Source organism: Mercenaria mercenaria, chromosome 19, assembly GCF_021730395.1.
Source record: "Mercenaria mercenaria strain notata chromosome 19, MADL_Memer_1, whole genome shotgun sequence".
Classification (NCBI taxonomy): domain Eukaryota; kingdom Metazoa; phylum Mollusca; class Bivalvia; order Venerida; family Veneridae; genus Mercenaria; species Mercenaria mercenaria.
Window position 1 is genome coordinate 16,369,635 of NC_069379.1, and position 17,305 is coordinate 16,386,939.

General features: G+C 33.8%; 1 protein-coding gene and 1 long non-coding RNA gene across 4 annotated transcripts in view; both read left to right on the forward strand.

The window, feature by feature from the left end:
• The window catches only part of LOC123542781 (von Willebrand factor D and EGF domain-containing protein-like), a 78,422-nt gene that overhangs the window by 53,658 nt on the left and 7,459 nt on the right, over positions 1-17,305 (forward strand). For all 3 annotated transcript variants that reach the window (XM_053531540.1, XM_053531542.1, XM_053531541.1), the window contains 7 exons: positions 9,551-9,664; positions 11,222-11,335; positions 13,194-13,324; positions 13,791-13,855; positions 14,529-14,692; positions 15,871-15,985; positions 16,391-16,407. In XM_053531540.1, the coding sequence (XP_053387515.1) occupies positions 9,551-9,664; positions 11,222-11,335; positions 13,194-13,324; positions 13,791-13,855; positions 14,529-14,692; positions 15,871-15,985; positions 16,391-16,407 (720 nt within the window). The remainder of the gene's footprint in view (positions 1-9,550; positions 9,665-11,221; positions 11,336-13,193; positions 13,325-13,790; positions 13,856-14,528; positions 14,693-15,870; positions 15,986-16,390; positions 16,408-17,305) is intronic.
• On the forward strand, positions 6,236-8,384 carry LOC123547958 (uncharacterized). Its single transcript, XR_008368623.1, has 2 exons — positions 6,236-7,671; positions 8,112-8,384. It is a non-coding gene; the product is annotated as an uncharacterized LOC123547958 (long non-coding RNA).

The window sequence follows — 17,305 nt, forward strand, 5'->3', positions numbered from 1 at the left end:
ATAGAAATAATACCTTTCTCTGATGTTTTAGCATATATACAGATTTATTGAAAAATAAATATATTAATGCAAGTACGGACGGTACGGGTTTTTAATATTATTCAATAGCGGAGCACGAAAGGCTTACGCGCAATTATCAAGAACTTCAAAATTGTCAATAGAAGAGGTTCTAGCACGTACAGTTCTGATGTTTTACTTCGGATGGGGTTATTGCTAATAACTTAATAAATGAAATCCATTTATTATGTTTTTGCAATATGTGTCATAAAGGTTAGATCCCCACCTTTGATGATGCATATCAACTGTTAATATTTGTCTTTTCTTGATAATATTATGTATGATGCTGTAACAGAACCATTTATTCTTAATTGTGTTTACAAATTCGTCATTTAGGTATTAAATGACAGATTTCAATCAAAGATACGTACCTTGGTTATATGGAGCTTATGCTACGGAGCTTGCATAAATGTTGTTTAATCTGTACGGGAAATCAGATAACTAAAAAAAAAACACAATAATATTCACATATTATTATTATAATATAACCGATAAGAATTTTAAAATAAAAAAAATGTATTAAGATTTTTAACATAATTAGGTTAATCATTTTCTACTTTCCTACTGACAGCTGAACGAAGAACAGGATTTTGATATAAGTGTTGTATTTATATGATTATGTTTTTGAAGAATCTGAGAAGATATACAACTATTTGCAGTCTGCCAGAACACTTCACTTTAGTTGACCTAAGCTGGGTTGTATCACAAATATGTGTATGTAGCAACCATCTTTTGTGTTTTCATCAGCGTGGTTTCAACTTTCACAATCGAACTTTCGACTTTCATCATTGTAGTTTCGATATTCAACATCGTAATTTCGATTTTTATCATCATACTTTCGACTTGAAAATCGAAACTTATGTGACAAGGGATAGTTAATTTGAAAATTCCACAAATCTGGGCTGATACCAGTGCGAAACAAATCATGAAAAATCAATTTTGATAAATTCAAGGCAAGTGTTGAGCGAATGTATTGCATAGACTTAGCACTTCATTGTATGACATTTTCAGCCTGCCGATTCGGTTGCTTCTGTTATAAAAACGAGTAAAACGCAGGTTTCAGGACACTAAATTTTGAGGAAAAAATGGCCCATATGCACACCTTGCGCGACCTGTACCGTATTATCTGCAAATGACTGACCTAAAACACATGCATATTTTTAAAGCATGTGGCCAGACGAAAATAATGGTGGGAAGAAAAGTGTCTCATAACCGTTTACTTTTTCCGCTATTTTGAGCTGAATCTGGAAGGATGAATGACTGTTTCCATTTCGTCTGAATTCCGTTACCTCATGTAAGACTTTAGACCCGGTGTAATGAAGTATTTCGACCCCCATAGAATAACGACCCCCCGGTCATTATTCTATAGAAAATGTGACTCCTTTCCTGTAAAATATTGACTCCCCTTATAAAAAACTGACTCCCTTTGAAAACTCTATAGAATAGCGACCCCCCGGTCATTATTCTATAGAAAAACTGACCCCTCCAAGTAAAACACTGACTCCCTAAAGATGACTCCCTTCGAATCTCATAGAATAACGACCCCGGTTATTATTCTATAGAAAAAGTGACTCCTTCCATGTAAAATACTCACTGCCGAAATTACTACATTCGAACTCTCATACAATATCGATTCCCGGACATTATTCTATTTAAAAAAGTTACTCTTTCCGTGTAAAACACCGGCTCCTAAAAAGACTTTCGACGATAATATCTATTAAAAAGTGATCCCCACCAAACCTAATGGACAATTTTACTAGATCTACAACTCTAATACCCTCCATTGCCAATAGTTTGATTGTACTACTACTACTGGTGCCGCTACTTCTATTGCTATTACTACATGTACTTCTTCTTCTTCTACTACTACTACTACTACTACTACAACTGCTACTACTGATACTACTAAACCTGCTTCCACTAATACGTTTTGTACATCTACCTCTTCTTCTCCTGCTGCTGTTGTTGCTGTCAATTATTCCTCTGCTGCTGCTGCTGCTGCTGCTGCCACTGCCACTGCCACTACCACTGCCACTGCCACTACCACTACTACTACTACTACTACTACTACTACTACTACTACTACTTTTTATTGTTGCCGCTACCGTACTTTACTGCCACTGCTAAGTATTGCAACTTCTATTAATACTAAGTTCTATGCTAGCAGTTTCTTGTGCAGTTTTCTTCTGAAGAATTACTTCATACCGAAGTTTGCAGGGATTATTGACACTGGTGTGTTTTGTGAACGTATTGTGAATTGTTATTTTCCTGAAAAAAATGTATACACCAAGATACAGCGTCTAGAAACAGAATCCCTTTTCCCGTTGCGGAATGCTCTGATTTCTGTGTCAAGTGATGGTATCTGGGGTTAATGGTCAAACTGAAGGACGGACGGACGGACAAGGGCAAAGCTATATGCCCCGAGTGGGGGCATAAAATGCAGCAATTAGGCCTTAGATACATGAGTTATCACTAAATCTGACCAAATGACCGCGGGTCGTTTTTTTATGGGAGTCAATATTCTTCGTGAGGTTCAGTTTACTTCACGTGGGGAAGTCATAGTACTATGATCTGGAGGTCATAATAATATGACCGGGGGGTCACTTTTTCTATAGAATAATGACCGGGGGGTCATTATTCTATGGGGGTCGAAATACTTCATTACACCGGCCGTCTGCACGGAGCTAGGAAAATCGATTCAAGTACATGTACTTTACACAATAACTACTCGTACGCAGGAATCCTCAGTTCTATAAACATCATGAATAACCAGCTGAATGTAAATGCCTTTAAAGTGCACCTGTCTATTTTGATTAAAAAATCGTACCCGGGCCAAATGCGAAACTGGCCCCTGCCACTTAAGATGTTGAAAATCGAAACTAGGATAACGAAAGTCGAAAGCAGCACGGTGATGGAAAGATGAAACCACGATAGTGAAAACGAGAAAGATATCGACATTCACTATCGTAGTGTTGAATTTCATCTTTTCGACTTTCCTCATCGTAGTGTCGTAGTGTCGTGGTGTCGGCTTTCGAGGTATGTGGCTATGAAATAAAAAAAATGATGGTCCAAACGGAACACCGTAAAACAATTTGACTGAATAACAAAATGTAAAAAGCTAGCACATGATGTTTTAAAAACAACTTAACGCGGTAAATGCCTAAAACTACGTTTATGTGATTATTAGCTTTCGGTTGGTCTTTAAGGTTTAGGAGTAAATAGTTCATAAAATTTTTTTTTGATAATCAAACAACATCTTTACCGACAATCTACATTACATATTATGCAGGAGTGCTGTCCCGTACGATAGATCCTTGAAACATTCTGAAAATATTGTTCCCCTTTAAAACTAAATGGCATGAGTTAACTAATAAAAATTAATAACTGTTGAGTATGGTGGCACGTTTTTGGCACGAGATGATAGGTAGCTACACTAGCCATTAGACTAGTAATAAATATATTTCTACATTATTCCCTTTTTTGTATAAATCTATCTCATACAGAGAGAAAATCCAGTACATTTGAGAGAATTACACAAAGGAATGGTGTTTCAATTATCAAATTAAATTATGATACTGGACATAGGATATAGACTCAGTTCACTACATTCAATCATAAAAATGTAAAAAGATATATCACAGTCTAGGAACTAGTCTAATAAGTAGCCGGTGCAATACTTTTAAGAAGTTATCTTGTAAAAGCGAAATTATCTTAAAAGATTATCTCAATAGTCTATATCAATGCAATAATTTACATTAGTATCTGGATTTTTTTTGTGTTAGTGCCCACAATTGCCATTTCTTAGCAAGACAGCTATTTCGATACTTTCAGCAATTATCTTGATATTTCGAGCTTTCCTGAAAACTTCTCTCAATAGCCTAAAGTTTCCTAAAAAAATAAAAAGAATATTTTGAAAACAGTAATTTATCACAATAATGTTTTCAGGAAAATGCACAACATTTCTGGAAAGTTTAGAATATTATCATGATAGCTACCAAGTATATCGTGGCAGTTCCAAGCACTAACACGGCATTTTTGCGCTAAAGTAATCCATCTTCATTCGATACAACTCTTTACATTTTTCAAACATTATGCACAGTGTTTGCGCACCACATTTTAACAAGAATTATAAAATCGGAGTTAGTAAACCTTCCGCCACAGATTTAAAATAAAACATGGTTTGATGAAAAATGTTCATTAAAAAGAGACAAATTTTATTGTGATTGAAATAGGTTGAGAGAAAATAGGTCAGATAGTAACATAGTCAAACTTATTGAATCAAGGTCGGATTTATAATGAAAAGACTATAAGACAGAAACAATTTAATGAACATAAGCGTAATACAAATAAATTAGTTTAATAACGCTAGATTAACAAACGCAAAGTAGTACTGGAAATTATTGAAAGATCTAGAGTCAACTGGTTATGGGTCAAAATCGAAGATAAACAAAGACACTTTCATATTTCGAAGCAATTAATAATCCAGAAGATCACTTTTATCAAGCAGATCATGGTATTTTGTACTTTAATGAGCGCTTCCTTAATGAGGAATTGCAGGACTGGTCATGTTTGAAAAAGATAGATTTAGAAATGTCCTTAGACGAAATCCGACAGGCTGTAAAGCAGCTTCGTTCAAATACAAGTTAGACTTGATTTATACATTAATGAATTCTTTAAGCATGACATTGATGTATTTGAAGTCAGTAATTTGATGAATAAGATTTTGGCAAAATTTAGCTGACCAAAAGCTTCCTCCTTCTAGCGCATATACAGTGATTCGTTTTCAAAGAAAATCTGATTTTAGCATTACTTTGCAGATGTTTGATATGACAGCGATGGAAGTCTATTAGATTACTTTATGTACAATATTGCAATCTCCGAAAATTCTGTACGGAAATGTAACTCCCCCGTATGCTGTCGTCAGGTGATTACCACAAGCGAGCAGGCTTATTACATGCCTACACAAAAAATATGTTGTTTTCCCCCAGATAAATAAATGCTATGTATGTGTCCTGTAAGGTTCCCCACTTTGGTTACCATTCCCTTACTAAGATTAGTACATATATTTATTTAATGTTTGTAATCTTACTTCCAAATAGCTTAAACTATTATGTTAATTTATTAATTTATTATCAACTGCTCTGGTAAATAATTCCAAAGTATTTATTATGATGAATAATTTTCTATTACATACATCATATACTGTTAAAAATCATGTAAAAACAAGAATGAACATACTGTTCTTGGATTTTCATGAAAACATGTAGATTTTGATAATTATACTTTCAATTTTGAGGTCTGAATATTATTTCATTGTTTGATTTAGTTTGTAGATTTGAAAATACATTTCTTTAAAATCATATTCTTACATGTCAAGAAAGCTTTAGGTGTTTGCCTAGACTAGCCACTAGACTGATATGTTTCTACATTTTTCATATTTTGATGAACTTCATTAATTTCATGGAGACGAACGCCAGTCTATTTTAGATATTTTCACAGAGGAATGATGTTGAAATTATCAGGGTATTGGACATAGGATATAGACTGGCTCAGTTCACTACATTTAATCATAAAAAAGGTATATCATCGTCTAGGAGCTAATCTAGTGTTTGCCTCATAGCACTTGTGTCCAGTCTCTTTAAGAAGTTGTCAATGGTATTTATCTGAAGATCTTTATTTAATAGATATAGAGATTTGTTTTATCACCAAAGATTTCCAGGTTTTAGATCTGATTGTATTGTTAGTTGTTTGATGATTATCAAACGTGATGAATCCTTTGTTAAACCAAATACGTAGAAGGTATATACACCCGATTTTCAAAAATAAATATATAGATACTTTGTGTTAAATAGGTAACATTGACTTTGTGAACAAATTAAGAAATCACTGCGTAAACTTTGTGTTTTATACTAAGTGACTTTGTAAAATTAAAGAAACATTATTGTTTGAAATCTAAGTTTTAAGATATCACAAATAACACTTTAGAAAACAGACAGGAGACTTGTGTGTGTTTTAATAAAAGGAACATAACTCCCGCATTTTTAACAGAAAAATCTTCGTTCATAAATAATATATCACTAATGTTTTCTTCAATCACATTTTTATAACCCTGCCCCCTTAAAAACGAATTTGTAAGGGTATATACTGATTTCATTTTGTCTGTCTTCCTGTCTGTCCGTCGACACATTATTGTGCGCACTAACTCTCCTCATCACGTAATTTAATGAAACCTCAAACAAGTGACAAGTATCTAGCCTTAGTTGTGTCTGGTGCATATAAGGTTTTTTTTTTTTTTCAGAAAAAATGTCTGCAGAAATATAGGACTCCGTGTTTTGTTACTATATTACTTACATGCAGTCCACATTATTATCCAGTCTTGTGTGCGTCAAATTACAAGTACTGTATCAGTGCGTGCTTGTGTATATTCACCTTCAATGATAGCTTTAGTTTTAGAAGTGTACATGTAATGCTTATATCTGTATCAGAGATAATAGTACAGATAAGCTATTGCATATAGATATATGGTCAAGATGCTGCACTGATTACCAATGGTTAATCAAATTTTTTATATAGTACCTGCATTATGTAGACAATATCACTAGCATAAGAAGAAAATCATTTCAGCGTGTTATTTAGAGTTTAAAAGATATGAATGTTAATAATTTGATATATAATGATTAAGTGACCTTATGAAATCGATCACATACAAGCTCTTGAAACTCTAATGTGGAGTTATTACTCAATATACAGAAATAAGATGTAAAATTCTGATAACTTGCACACACATCTTTTTCTGTAGGTATTTTTTACATTATAAGATACACTGTATATTATCATTAAAGTTTGCTAAAGATATGTTTATATCTATTACCAAGCTGGTGTTTAGAGCTTTGGATTTAGTAATAAGTTTGTTTGTTTTGGGTTTAACGCCGTTTTTCAACAGTATTTCAGTCATGTAACTGCGGGCAGTTAACCTAACCAGTGTTCCTGGATTCTGTACCAGTTCAAACCTGTTCTCCGCAAGTAACTACCAACTTCCCCACATGAATCAGAGGTGGAGGACTAATGATTTCAGACACAATGTCGTTTATCAAATAGTCACGGAGAACATGCGCCCCGCCCGAGGATCGAACTCGCGACCCCGCGATCCGTAGACCAATGCTCTTACCTACCGAGCTAAGATTTAGTAATAAGAACATAATTATTGAGATGCATACCAATAGGTAGATAAAATTTACTAATGGTCGTACAATTCTCTTTATCAGCAATATCAGTACCACATGTTTGTATTTATAAACAGAACTACTGGCCCCTTAAAACTCAAAAGAATCTTCTCACAGATAACATCAGCATCAGAATGTATGATGAGTGGTTGAGGTTATCTACAGGTTACATAATAACAGTTCAGTCAATCATTCTGTAGTAACCGCCTACTGTGCTCTTACCGATGTTATTATCTAGGAAATGGCATAGGATTCGCTAAGTAAATGTCTAAATCTAGTGCATGTACAGTTTGCAAACTATGTGACGGAATTAACCAGTGATTTAACTCAATAAATGATGTTTCATGTGATACTACGTTTTTGGATTTACTGAGAGAAGCTAATAAAAAAGGTATTCAGTTATTATCTTCTAAAATATGGATTTATAAAGAATATAAAATTACATACGCTTGTTTGAATGTAAATAGTTTGCATATAAAACTCATAATAGTTCTTATAGATTGTGCAACTAATAGTTTGCATATTTATTTATTGAAATAAAGAACAGTAGCAATTAAAAGAAATGAAAATATTACCGCGCATATAGTGCAGTTACATGTTATGAGCGTGGCTTATTCCTCACATAACACAATAAAATATTTATTATTGTCAGCAAATTATCAGTATGTTTGATTTCTTTTAATTGAATATGAATAATGTTACTTAGATCCAGAACCATATTTTCTTAGTATTTTTCATCACATAAGCGTTGTATTGTAGCAAATTCATTACATTTTATGTAATACAATTATTAAATACGTTTCATATAGTTGTATAACTTTTAACTTTCAGGTTGATATTAAACCTTCATATATTGCTACCTGACAGGATTGGAAAAGATCTGGTAGACTGGCAAAAGAAGAATGTGAATATCTAATACACTGACAATGTGGAATCATGAAATATTTTCTCTAAAAGAAATAACGTTATGCTTAATTGTTTAACCATTTGCTAATTACAGGACAGAAACATGTAGATACTTAATAATAATATTACAAATGTATATTGTTGAGTAATATCAAAGCTCATATGAAATTAATATATATTAAAATATGTTTTGTTTCATCATGTGTCACACCGTTTATTTTGCCTGCTCTTCCCAATACCGTGGCTTATAAGAATTTCGCCAATGACAACTTCCAGATTTTCCTATACTGAATGAGCTTATCCGAACTCGGATAGTAACAATATTACAAAGATTTTTCTCTATCCAAATTCAGATAGTAAACATTGTCTCATTGTAATACATTTAATTTTAGTCAACGCTGATTCTTTTTATTGCTAATTGTTAGGGCTTATCTAAATTCGGATAGCAACGCCAACATTTAGTTTTGCTTCATTCGATTTCAGATAGGATATTGTTAAAGCTTATCTGAATTTGGATAGTAATGACAAAACTCAAGTTCTTCTTCAGTACGATTTTAGATAGTTAAATGTTTTGGGCTTATCTGAATTCGGATAGCCACTCAAACATTGTCATTTGATGTTTATGTACAAAAATAATATTATCTAAACTACAAAAATCGTAGTGTGCATATGTTTCGGATAGTAAAACAAAATGAAAGTATGCGCATTATTCGATTTCGGATAGAGCAGTTCTAACATATATGGACATAAGTAAATTATGTTTTATGAATGAATGTTTCTGGTTTAAGATATTTCTTGAATTTTATTAATGCTTATCAAATATATGAAACATCTGCTTGTTCTTTTGAATTTTCCGATAAGTTCTTGATAAATCAAGCATTTTGACAGTTTGGAAACTGTCAAATACAAATGGATCGTGTTAAAAAGTGGAAAACCACAAGTCCTTGCATAACACTTTCTAGTATACACAACAGATATTGATAATCTAGTTGGTTATACTATATTTGCTATTGAATCTATTCATCATTAATGAGTTATAACTGTACATCCACGATAGCTGAAATTTGTACTCGAATTTATACATCGTAACACAGAAATCTTGAAATTGAAATTTAATGATATTACACTGCGCATGGTTTCCTTTAGTCTATTTCCTAGCAGGGTTAACTTTTTTCAAGATTTCTTAACATATTGAAATAAGGATTATGATGTAATTGTATCTGTACGAGTTTAAAGTGTTTTACTGTGTATTGTTATTCGTTGTTACAATAACTGTGTGAGTTTAAAGTATATGATATATATATTGTTATTCATTGTTACAGGATTATGGATATTAGTATAAATGTAATGTATATATGTTTAAGATATCAGTGAATGTTCATCCAATCCATGTCAACATGGGGGTACTTGTAAAGATAGTGTTAGCGGTTATTCATGTACCTGTATGTCTGGATATGATGGTACTCACTGCGAAAACGGTAAGAACGTCACATACATGAAATATCCGTACATCTTACTTTAAATGAAACTTTGTATATGATGGTACTCAATGCGAAACGGTAAGAACTTTACATACATGAAATATCCGTACATCTTACTTTAAATGAAACTTTGTATATAATGGTACTCACTGTGAAAACGGTAAGAACCTCACATACATGAAATATCCGTACATCTCATTTTCAAAAAAAAACTTTGTCTTAACGCAATGAAAACGGTCAAAATGTTTCATACAATTTCTGAAATATAAAGTATTTAACAAACAATACATTCGTGCAAAGACTTTTAACATTTAAGTTAAATTTTATTGCTATCTAAAAAAGCTCGTGCATAAGTCCACATGCTTTTGGTTGCGGATTTTGGAGGCTGCACTTTTGGAACGTGACTTTCCCAGTTGAGCAGTTATTCTTGTTTCCTTTACACAAAGAACACAAACTGAAAAATAAGTGCTTTATTTCAATGTGTGAACCTCGTGGCAAATCTAATCGAAATCCTTGCATATAGAGATACACTCATAGAAATTTATATTCACCTTGATTTTCATGTATTTCTTTAAGAATACGTCGTTGAAAATAAACAATAATGTAAACAATCACTTTATTCAATATCTTAATAAAGACATGGGCAGTTTCTTTTCATTAGAACATTTGAGATTTGGTAATAACAACAGTTTCAACAACAACACCCACACTTTTCAAAGTCACACTTTCTCTTTTTCAAAATAACATCATTTAGGAGTTGCTCAAAAGCAGAATTCGAAGTTTGCCACAGGAATTGAGTCTACATGATCTTGAAAACGACGCTGTTGACAAGTGGAAGAATATCAAAAAGGCGTCATTTAGATCTATATCATTTCTGTGTGTAGCCGTTTTCAGATAGTTATTAATGCGAACAGCGGACATACGAGATATTAATTGAAAGTGTGACTTTGTGAAGTGTGGGTGTTGTCATTCAAACTATTGTTGTTACCAAATCTCAAATGCTCTCATGAAATGAAACTGCCCATATTATTATTAAATTATTGAATAAAGTGTTTGAATATATTGTTGTTTTATTTCCAGGGTATACATAAAGAAATATTTGAAAATTATAGGTGACCAATTATAAATGTCTATGAGTGTATTCGTATCAACAATTGATTAAAATATCAAGTAGAATTTATACTAGTACTTTACCTAAGTATCTTTCGTTTTAAATGACCACAGGTATATTTCATGTTAAAGTAAATGATAGATAGAGAGGGGTTTTACGCTTTTAATATATTGACTTGATTTAATTCAACTAATACATCAGAACCGAGGGGATGTGTTTCTGGCTAACACCGAAGATGTGGCGAATGTAAATATCGTATAAATGTTTCCACTTCTAAATCACCAATAAGAATATTAATACCGTTTATGTTAATAGCTTTATTGCAGACTTACAGTACGGCCTCTCTGAGCCATATGTTTGAAATGTTTATGCTAATTATGCTTATTTTTCCGTATATTAACCATGCATTGCCATCCGTGTTTTGCTTGATACATCATTTTCAGATGTTGCCGAGTGTTCATCTCGTCCATGTCAAAATGGTGGTACTTGTAAAGATCTTGTGAATGGATATGCATGTGAATGTGTTTTAGGATTCGAGGATTCAAACTGTGAAACAGGTAATAATGCATGTTTTGTTTAATCCCAATTATATCTTAAAGGAAGAACTCTTTATACCCCCACAAAATGAAGTTGGGGGTGGAGTGGGGTATATAGGAGTGAGCTTGTCTGTCGTTCGGTCGGTCGGTCTGTCTGTCAGTCCGTTGGTTTTATGGTTTCCGGATGATAACTCTTGAAAGGCTTGACAGATTTAAATAATTTTTGGTACACAGATGTAACATTAGAAAATACATGTCAGGTCCGACTTTGGGGTCGGGTCAATAGGTCAAGGTCACAGTAACCCTGAACAGTTAAACGGTTTCCGGATGATAACTTGAGAACGCTTGGACCTAGGATCATATATTTTGGTGCACAGGTGTATCATCATAAAATGCAGGTCAGATTCGACTTTGAGGTCAGTAGATCAAAGGTCAAGGTCAAAGTGACTTGGAACAATTGAATGTTTCCGGATGATAACTTGAGATCGCTTGGATCTGAGATCATAATTTTTTTACACAGGTGTATCATCATAAAATGCAGGTCAAGTTCGACTTTGAGGTTAGTAGGTCAAAGGTCAAGATCACAGTGACTCAGAATATTAAAATGGTTTCCGGATGATTACTTGAGAACGCTTGGGTCTAGGATCATAATTCTTGGTTAACAGGTGTATCATCATAAAATGCAGGTCAAAATCTACTTTGGAGTCAGTAGGTCAAAGGTCAAGGACACAATGACTTAGAATAGTTAAACGGTTTCTGGATGATAACTTGAGGACGCTTAGACTTAGGATCATATGTTTTGATACACAGGTGTATCATAATAAAATGCAGGACAAGTTCGACTTTGAGGTCAGTAGGTCAAAGGTCAAGGTCACAGTGACTGAGAATAGTTAAATGGTTTCCGGATGATAACTTTAGAACGCTTGGGTCTAGGATTATAATTTTTGTACACAGATGTAACATAATAAAATACAGGTCAAGTTTTTTTTGAGGTTAGCAGGTCAAAGGTTAAGGTCACAATGACACAAAATAGTTAGACGGTTTCCGGATGATAACTTGAGAATGCTTGAGCCTATGATCATGAAATTTGATAGGGAGGTTGGTTATGACCAGCAGACGACCCTTTTTGATTTTTGCGGTCAAAGGGTCACAAGTCAAGGTCACAGTAACATTTAAAACGGTTTTCAGACATAAATTCAATACAATTTGGAATAGGATAAAAAAAACGTATTAGGTAGGTTGGTCATGACCAGCAGATGACTCTTATTGATTACGAGTTCCAAAGGTCAAATGTCAGATTGACCTCGAACATTGATACCTTTTCTGGACAATAACTTGAGAACGCTTAGGCCGAGGATGATGAAACTTTATAGGGATGTTGAGCATGACTAGAAGATGGCTTGTATTGATTTTTAGGTCAGGAGGTCAAAGGTCAAGCAAGTTTGACTTGATATTGGCTTAGTTCTGTGACAAGGCCGTAATGTGGGCGTATAATTCGTCACTCCTGTGACAACTCTAGTTATAAATTGTAATAAAGGCTAAATTATATTTATTTATAATAATACCTATATGTTAGTGTTTTAAACTAAAACTACAAGTTAGCGTCCTTGGAATCCATTTTGTTTTTATTTTCTTTGTATTATTGACATATAATAGCGTATGTAAAAAAGTAAAATTCTGGTCCTGATTCAAATGTGTCTAATGATGTTGGGTTTATTTCTACATAGGAAAATTTAATATTAATTTCCAATTTACGATAACTTAGTCTCCTAAGATATATATATGTAGTTTTTTCCAATCGTCATTTTATCTATCAATAATTAATTTCAGTTATTATGATGATCAAATCACTTATTAATTTGTAACTACTTTAATTCAGAAATAACCCCAGCAAGTACAGAGAAACCGTTGTCAAGAATTGGACGGACACAAATCGTTATGGTGTTTGCTGTCAGTACAAATAGTGTTAATTTAACAGATCAAGATGTTAATAAAACCTTTACAGATAAGGTACAACTTTGTTGTCATTAGTTAGTGCTAAGCATAAACTATTTTGGAAAGTAACTTTTGAAAAAAAAATGTTTATCTTTTAACCTGCTAAGTTTCTAAAATGGACTGGTCTATCATTCAGTTTGGGCAATACCATTTATTATTCGAAGTTGTGTTCACTGAAAATTAAGTGACTGAACTGCGAATAGTGTAGACGATGATCAGCCTGCAGAGAGATGCCGGCTGATCTTGTTCTGCACTGGTCGCAAAGGCGTAATCACATGTCGCCAGCAGGCCAAAGGTTAAAGGTAAATATATGGTGAAGTAAGTTGATCATAGAGTGTAAATGAATACGCGTTTATTACATATCCGTTTTACATTATATGCTGATTTTTGAAAGTTTTTCAAGCGGGTTTCGTGCTGTAATGTCTTGAATATGCTATACTATAAAGCTCATCACAATTGTCAAAGCTTTATGTTTTCTTAGCTGATGAATTACTTTATAACGACAATGGGAGACAATCTAAAGGAGATAATTATACTTGGTTTAAGGTAACGTTTTATATTTCAACAATAAGCAGTATCACAATATTTAAAGCGCACATACAGAGTTTCTCATTTTTATGTGCATTTTACAGTTTCGCCGAAACGTTGAACTTTATATATATATTGATATATTGAGTTTGTGTTTCATATTTCGAGCGGTGCCTTAAAAACATCAAACAGACCGTACACTTGACCCAAACTAAATACATTAATTTCACTTTAGCGTATATTTTATTTACTTTGTAAATATCTTTACTGAGATATAATCCAGTTTCAAATTGTTTGTTTTGCGTTTTGCGCCGTTTCTCAACAGAATTTCTTTAATTTAATGGTGGACAGTTAACCTAACGAGTATTTCCGCATTCTGTACCAGTAAAAACCTGTTCTAAGCAATTAACTGTCAACTTCTCCACATAAGTCAGTGGTGGACAAATGATTTCAGACACAATGTATTCTATCAGAACGTACGCATCGCCCAGGAATCAAACTCAAGATCCATAGATCTGCATTCTCCCTATTGAGCTAAGCCGGCAGGCATATTGATATACAATATTTTAGACATAACATCCAGCAATAGTCATAAATGTCTCCTGTTGTATATTACTATCTTTTTAGAAGAGATGTACGCAATTATTGTGTGATTGTCGTCAAATGATATGGTTATTTTATTTTTCGCCAGATACGGGAGTCTGATTATTGATTTCGAAGTAAAATATGTCAACGTTACAACTGCAATAAATGATTTGGTAAAAGCCAGTATAAATCTCGTCAGTGGCGCTGAAACACTAGAACTTCTTACCGAGAATGTTTCGGCAACATCAGTCAAGATAAAGGACGTAACTGGTAAGAGTCTAAATGAATATTCTTGTTTTCATCTCACCAGAGCACGAAGTGCTCAAGATGAACTTTTGTGATCGCCCTGTATCCGTCGTCCGTCGTCAGTCGTTCGTCGTCGTCCGTCGTCAACAATTTGACTCTTTTGCGGTCACAATTTTAGTCTAATCTTAATGAAACTTGGTTAGAATGTTACCCTAGATAAAATTCTGGACGTAATATTGAGGTATCTGGGGTCAAAAACTGTGTCACCAGATTAAATTAAGGGGAAAACTTGTTAACACTGTAAAGGCCACATTTATGAACTATCATCATGAAACTTGGTCGGAATGTTTATCTTTATGATCTCTAGGCACATTTTGAATCTGGGTCATGTAGGTCAAAAACTAGGTCACAAGGTCAGATCAAAGGACAATTTTGTTAACACATTAAAGATCACATTGTAAAACGTTAACTAACACATAGAATTGTCAGAATGTCTGTCTTAATGATGTCTAGGTCAGATTTGAATCTGGGTCATATGGAGTAAAAAATCTAGGTCGGCCAGTCAAATTAAAAACTGTTAACACTCTAGAGGCCAAATGTATGAACTCATCTTCATGAAACGTTGTCAGAATGTTGATCTTGATGGCTTTTAGGCCTAGTTTGAATCTGAGTCATGTGTGGCTGAAACTTAATGAAACTTGGTCAGAATTTTTGTCTCGATAAAAATTCTAGAAGCCACATTTGTAATCCAACCTTCATAAAACTTGGTCAGAATGTTTATCTCTTTAAAAAATCAGTCGAGTTTGAAACTGGGTCATATTGTGTAAAAACCTGGGTCAGTAGGTCAAACATGCTTGTTTTAGTGTGTTACTCTGGTGAGCGACCTAGGGCCATCATGGCCCTCTTGCTTTTTTCCCAAATGTTGAAAAGAGCAAGCAGTGAAGGAATTTTGCCTAAATTCAAAAATAGATATATAATCGTTTAATACGAGAATAATTGCCAGTATTGAAACACATTTTTGGTATATTCTTGGGTATAGCATATGGACTAGAAGATGGGATTCCCTTGCTATTAAACTGTGACTTTCCTTTCTCATGTTTGACAATTGCGCATATGCTCATATTTTGCTTTGTTTTAAGGTTTCTGATATTGTGTGAATATTATAAAACTTGAGTGTTTATGTGGATATGTTACGTTTACAGTTACAAATGAAACGTTCAAAGATGAGATAACCCTTTGTAAATTGTACATGTCATTAAATGGGTTATGTGAGGACACACACCAGTGTTCAATAATTGATGGGAATCCTGTGTGCATGTGAGTATTTTATACTAAGCCATGACAGCTTCGAGAAACACCTATGGAATTAATTACTTTAAAAGAGACCACTTTCCGATACGTAACATATATATAACATATAACTTTCCTTTCTTTAAATGATACATACAACACTATTGTATATGTTTTAAAAGATATCCTTAGCCTGCTTGTTCTTGTGTAGTAATATTGGGTGTAATATTTTTTTTTATTTACTTATTAATGATTAAGTAATTATTTGGTCTTAATTTGCATAATTTTCACCCTATTCAGTTTTAAAATCAGCATGTAGAATATTTGTCGCAACTGAGAAATCAAATTGCGGACAATATATTCTGTTAACCTACAGGTCCACCGCCTTTGTATGTGTATCAATTCAAATGAATGCTCTCTTCCTTCTTTCAGACCAAATGAAGCCAAATGTAAGTGTTCAATATTAATTCGACTCATACATTTGTTCATATAACCCCACAGATTTGGGGTGGGGTTATCTAGGAGTGAGCTTGTCGGTCTGTCGGTCTTCCTGTCTATCTGTCCAATGGTTTTCATGGTTTCTGGATGATAACTCGTGAAAGGCTGAACCGATTTAAATAATTTTGGTACACAGGTGTAACATCAGAAAATACAGGTCAAGTTTGATATGGAGTCAGTAGGTCAAAGGTCAAGGTCATAGTTACCCTGAACAGTTAAACGGTTTCCGGATGATAACTTGAGAACGCTTGGGCCTAGGATCATAAACTTTGGTAGACAGATGTATCATCGTAAAATACAGGTCAAGTTTGACTTTACGGTCAGTAAGCCAAAGGTCAAGATCACAGTGACTCGGGACAGTTAAAAAGTTTCCGGATAATAAACTGAGAATGCTTGGGTCTAAGATCACTTTTTTGTACCTAGGTGTAAATTATAAAGTACAGGTCAAGTTTGACTTTGAGGTTAGTAGGTCAAAGGTCAAGGTCACAATGACACAAAACAGTTAAATGGTTTCCGGATGATAACTTGAGAACGACTGGGCCTAAGATCATGATAATAGATAGGGAGGTTGGGTATGACCAGAAAATGACCACTTAAGATTTTGAGGTTAGTAGATAACAGGTCAAGTTCACAGTGACCCGGAACATTTAAAACGGTTTTTGAACAATAACTTCAGAACGCTTTGGACTAGGATAGCGAAACTTAATAGGGAGGTCGGTAATAACCAGCAAATGACCCCTATTGATTTCGAATTCCAATGGTCAAAGGTCAGAGTGACCCGGAACATTGAAACCTTTTCCGGACAATAACTTGAGAACGCTTGAGCGGAGGATCATGAAACTTCATAAT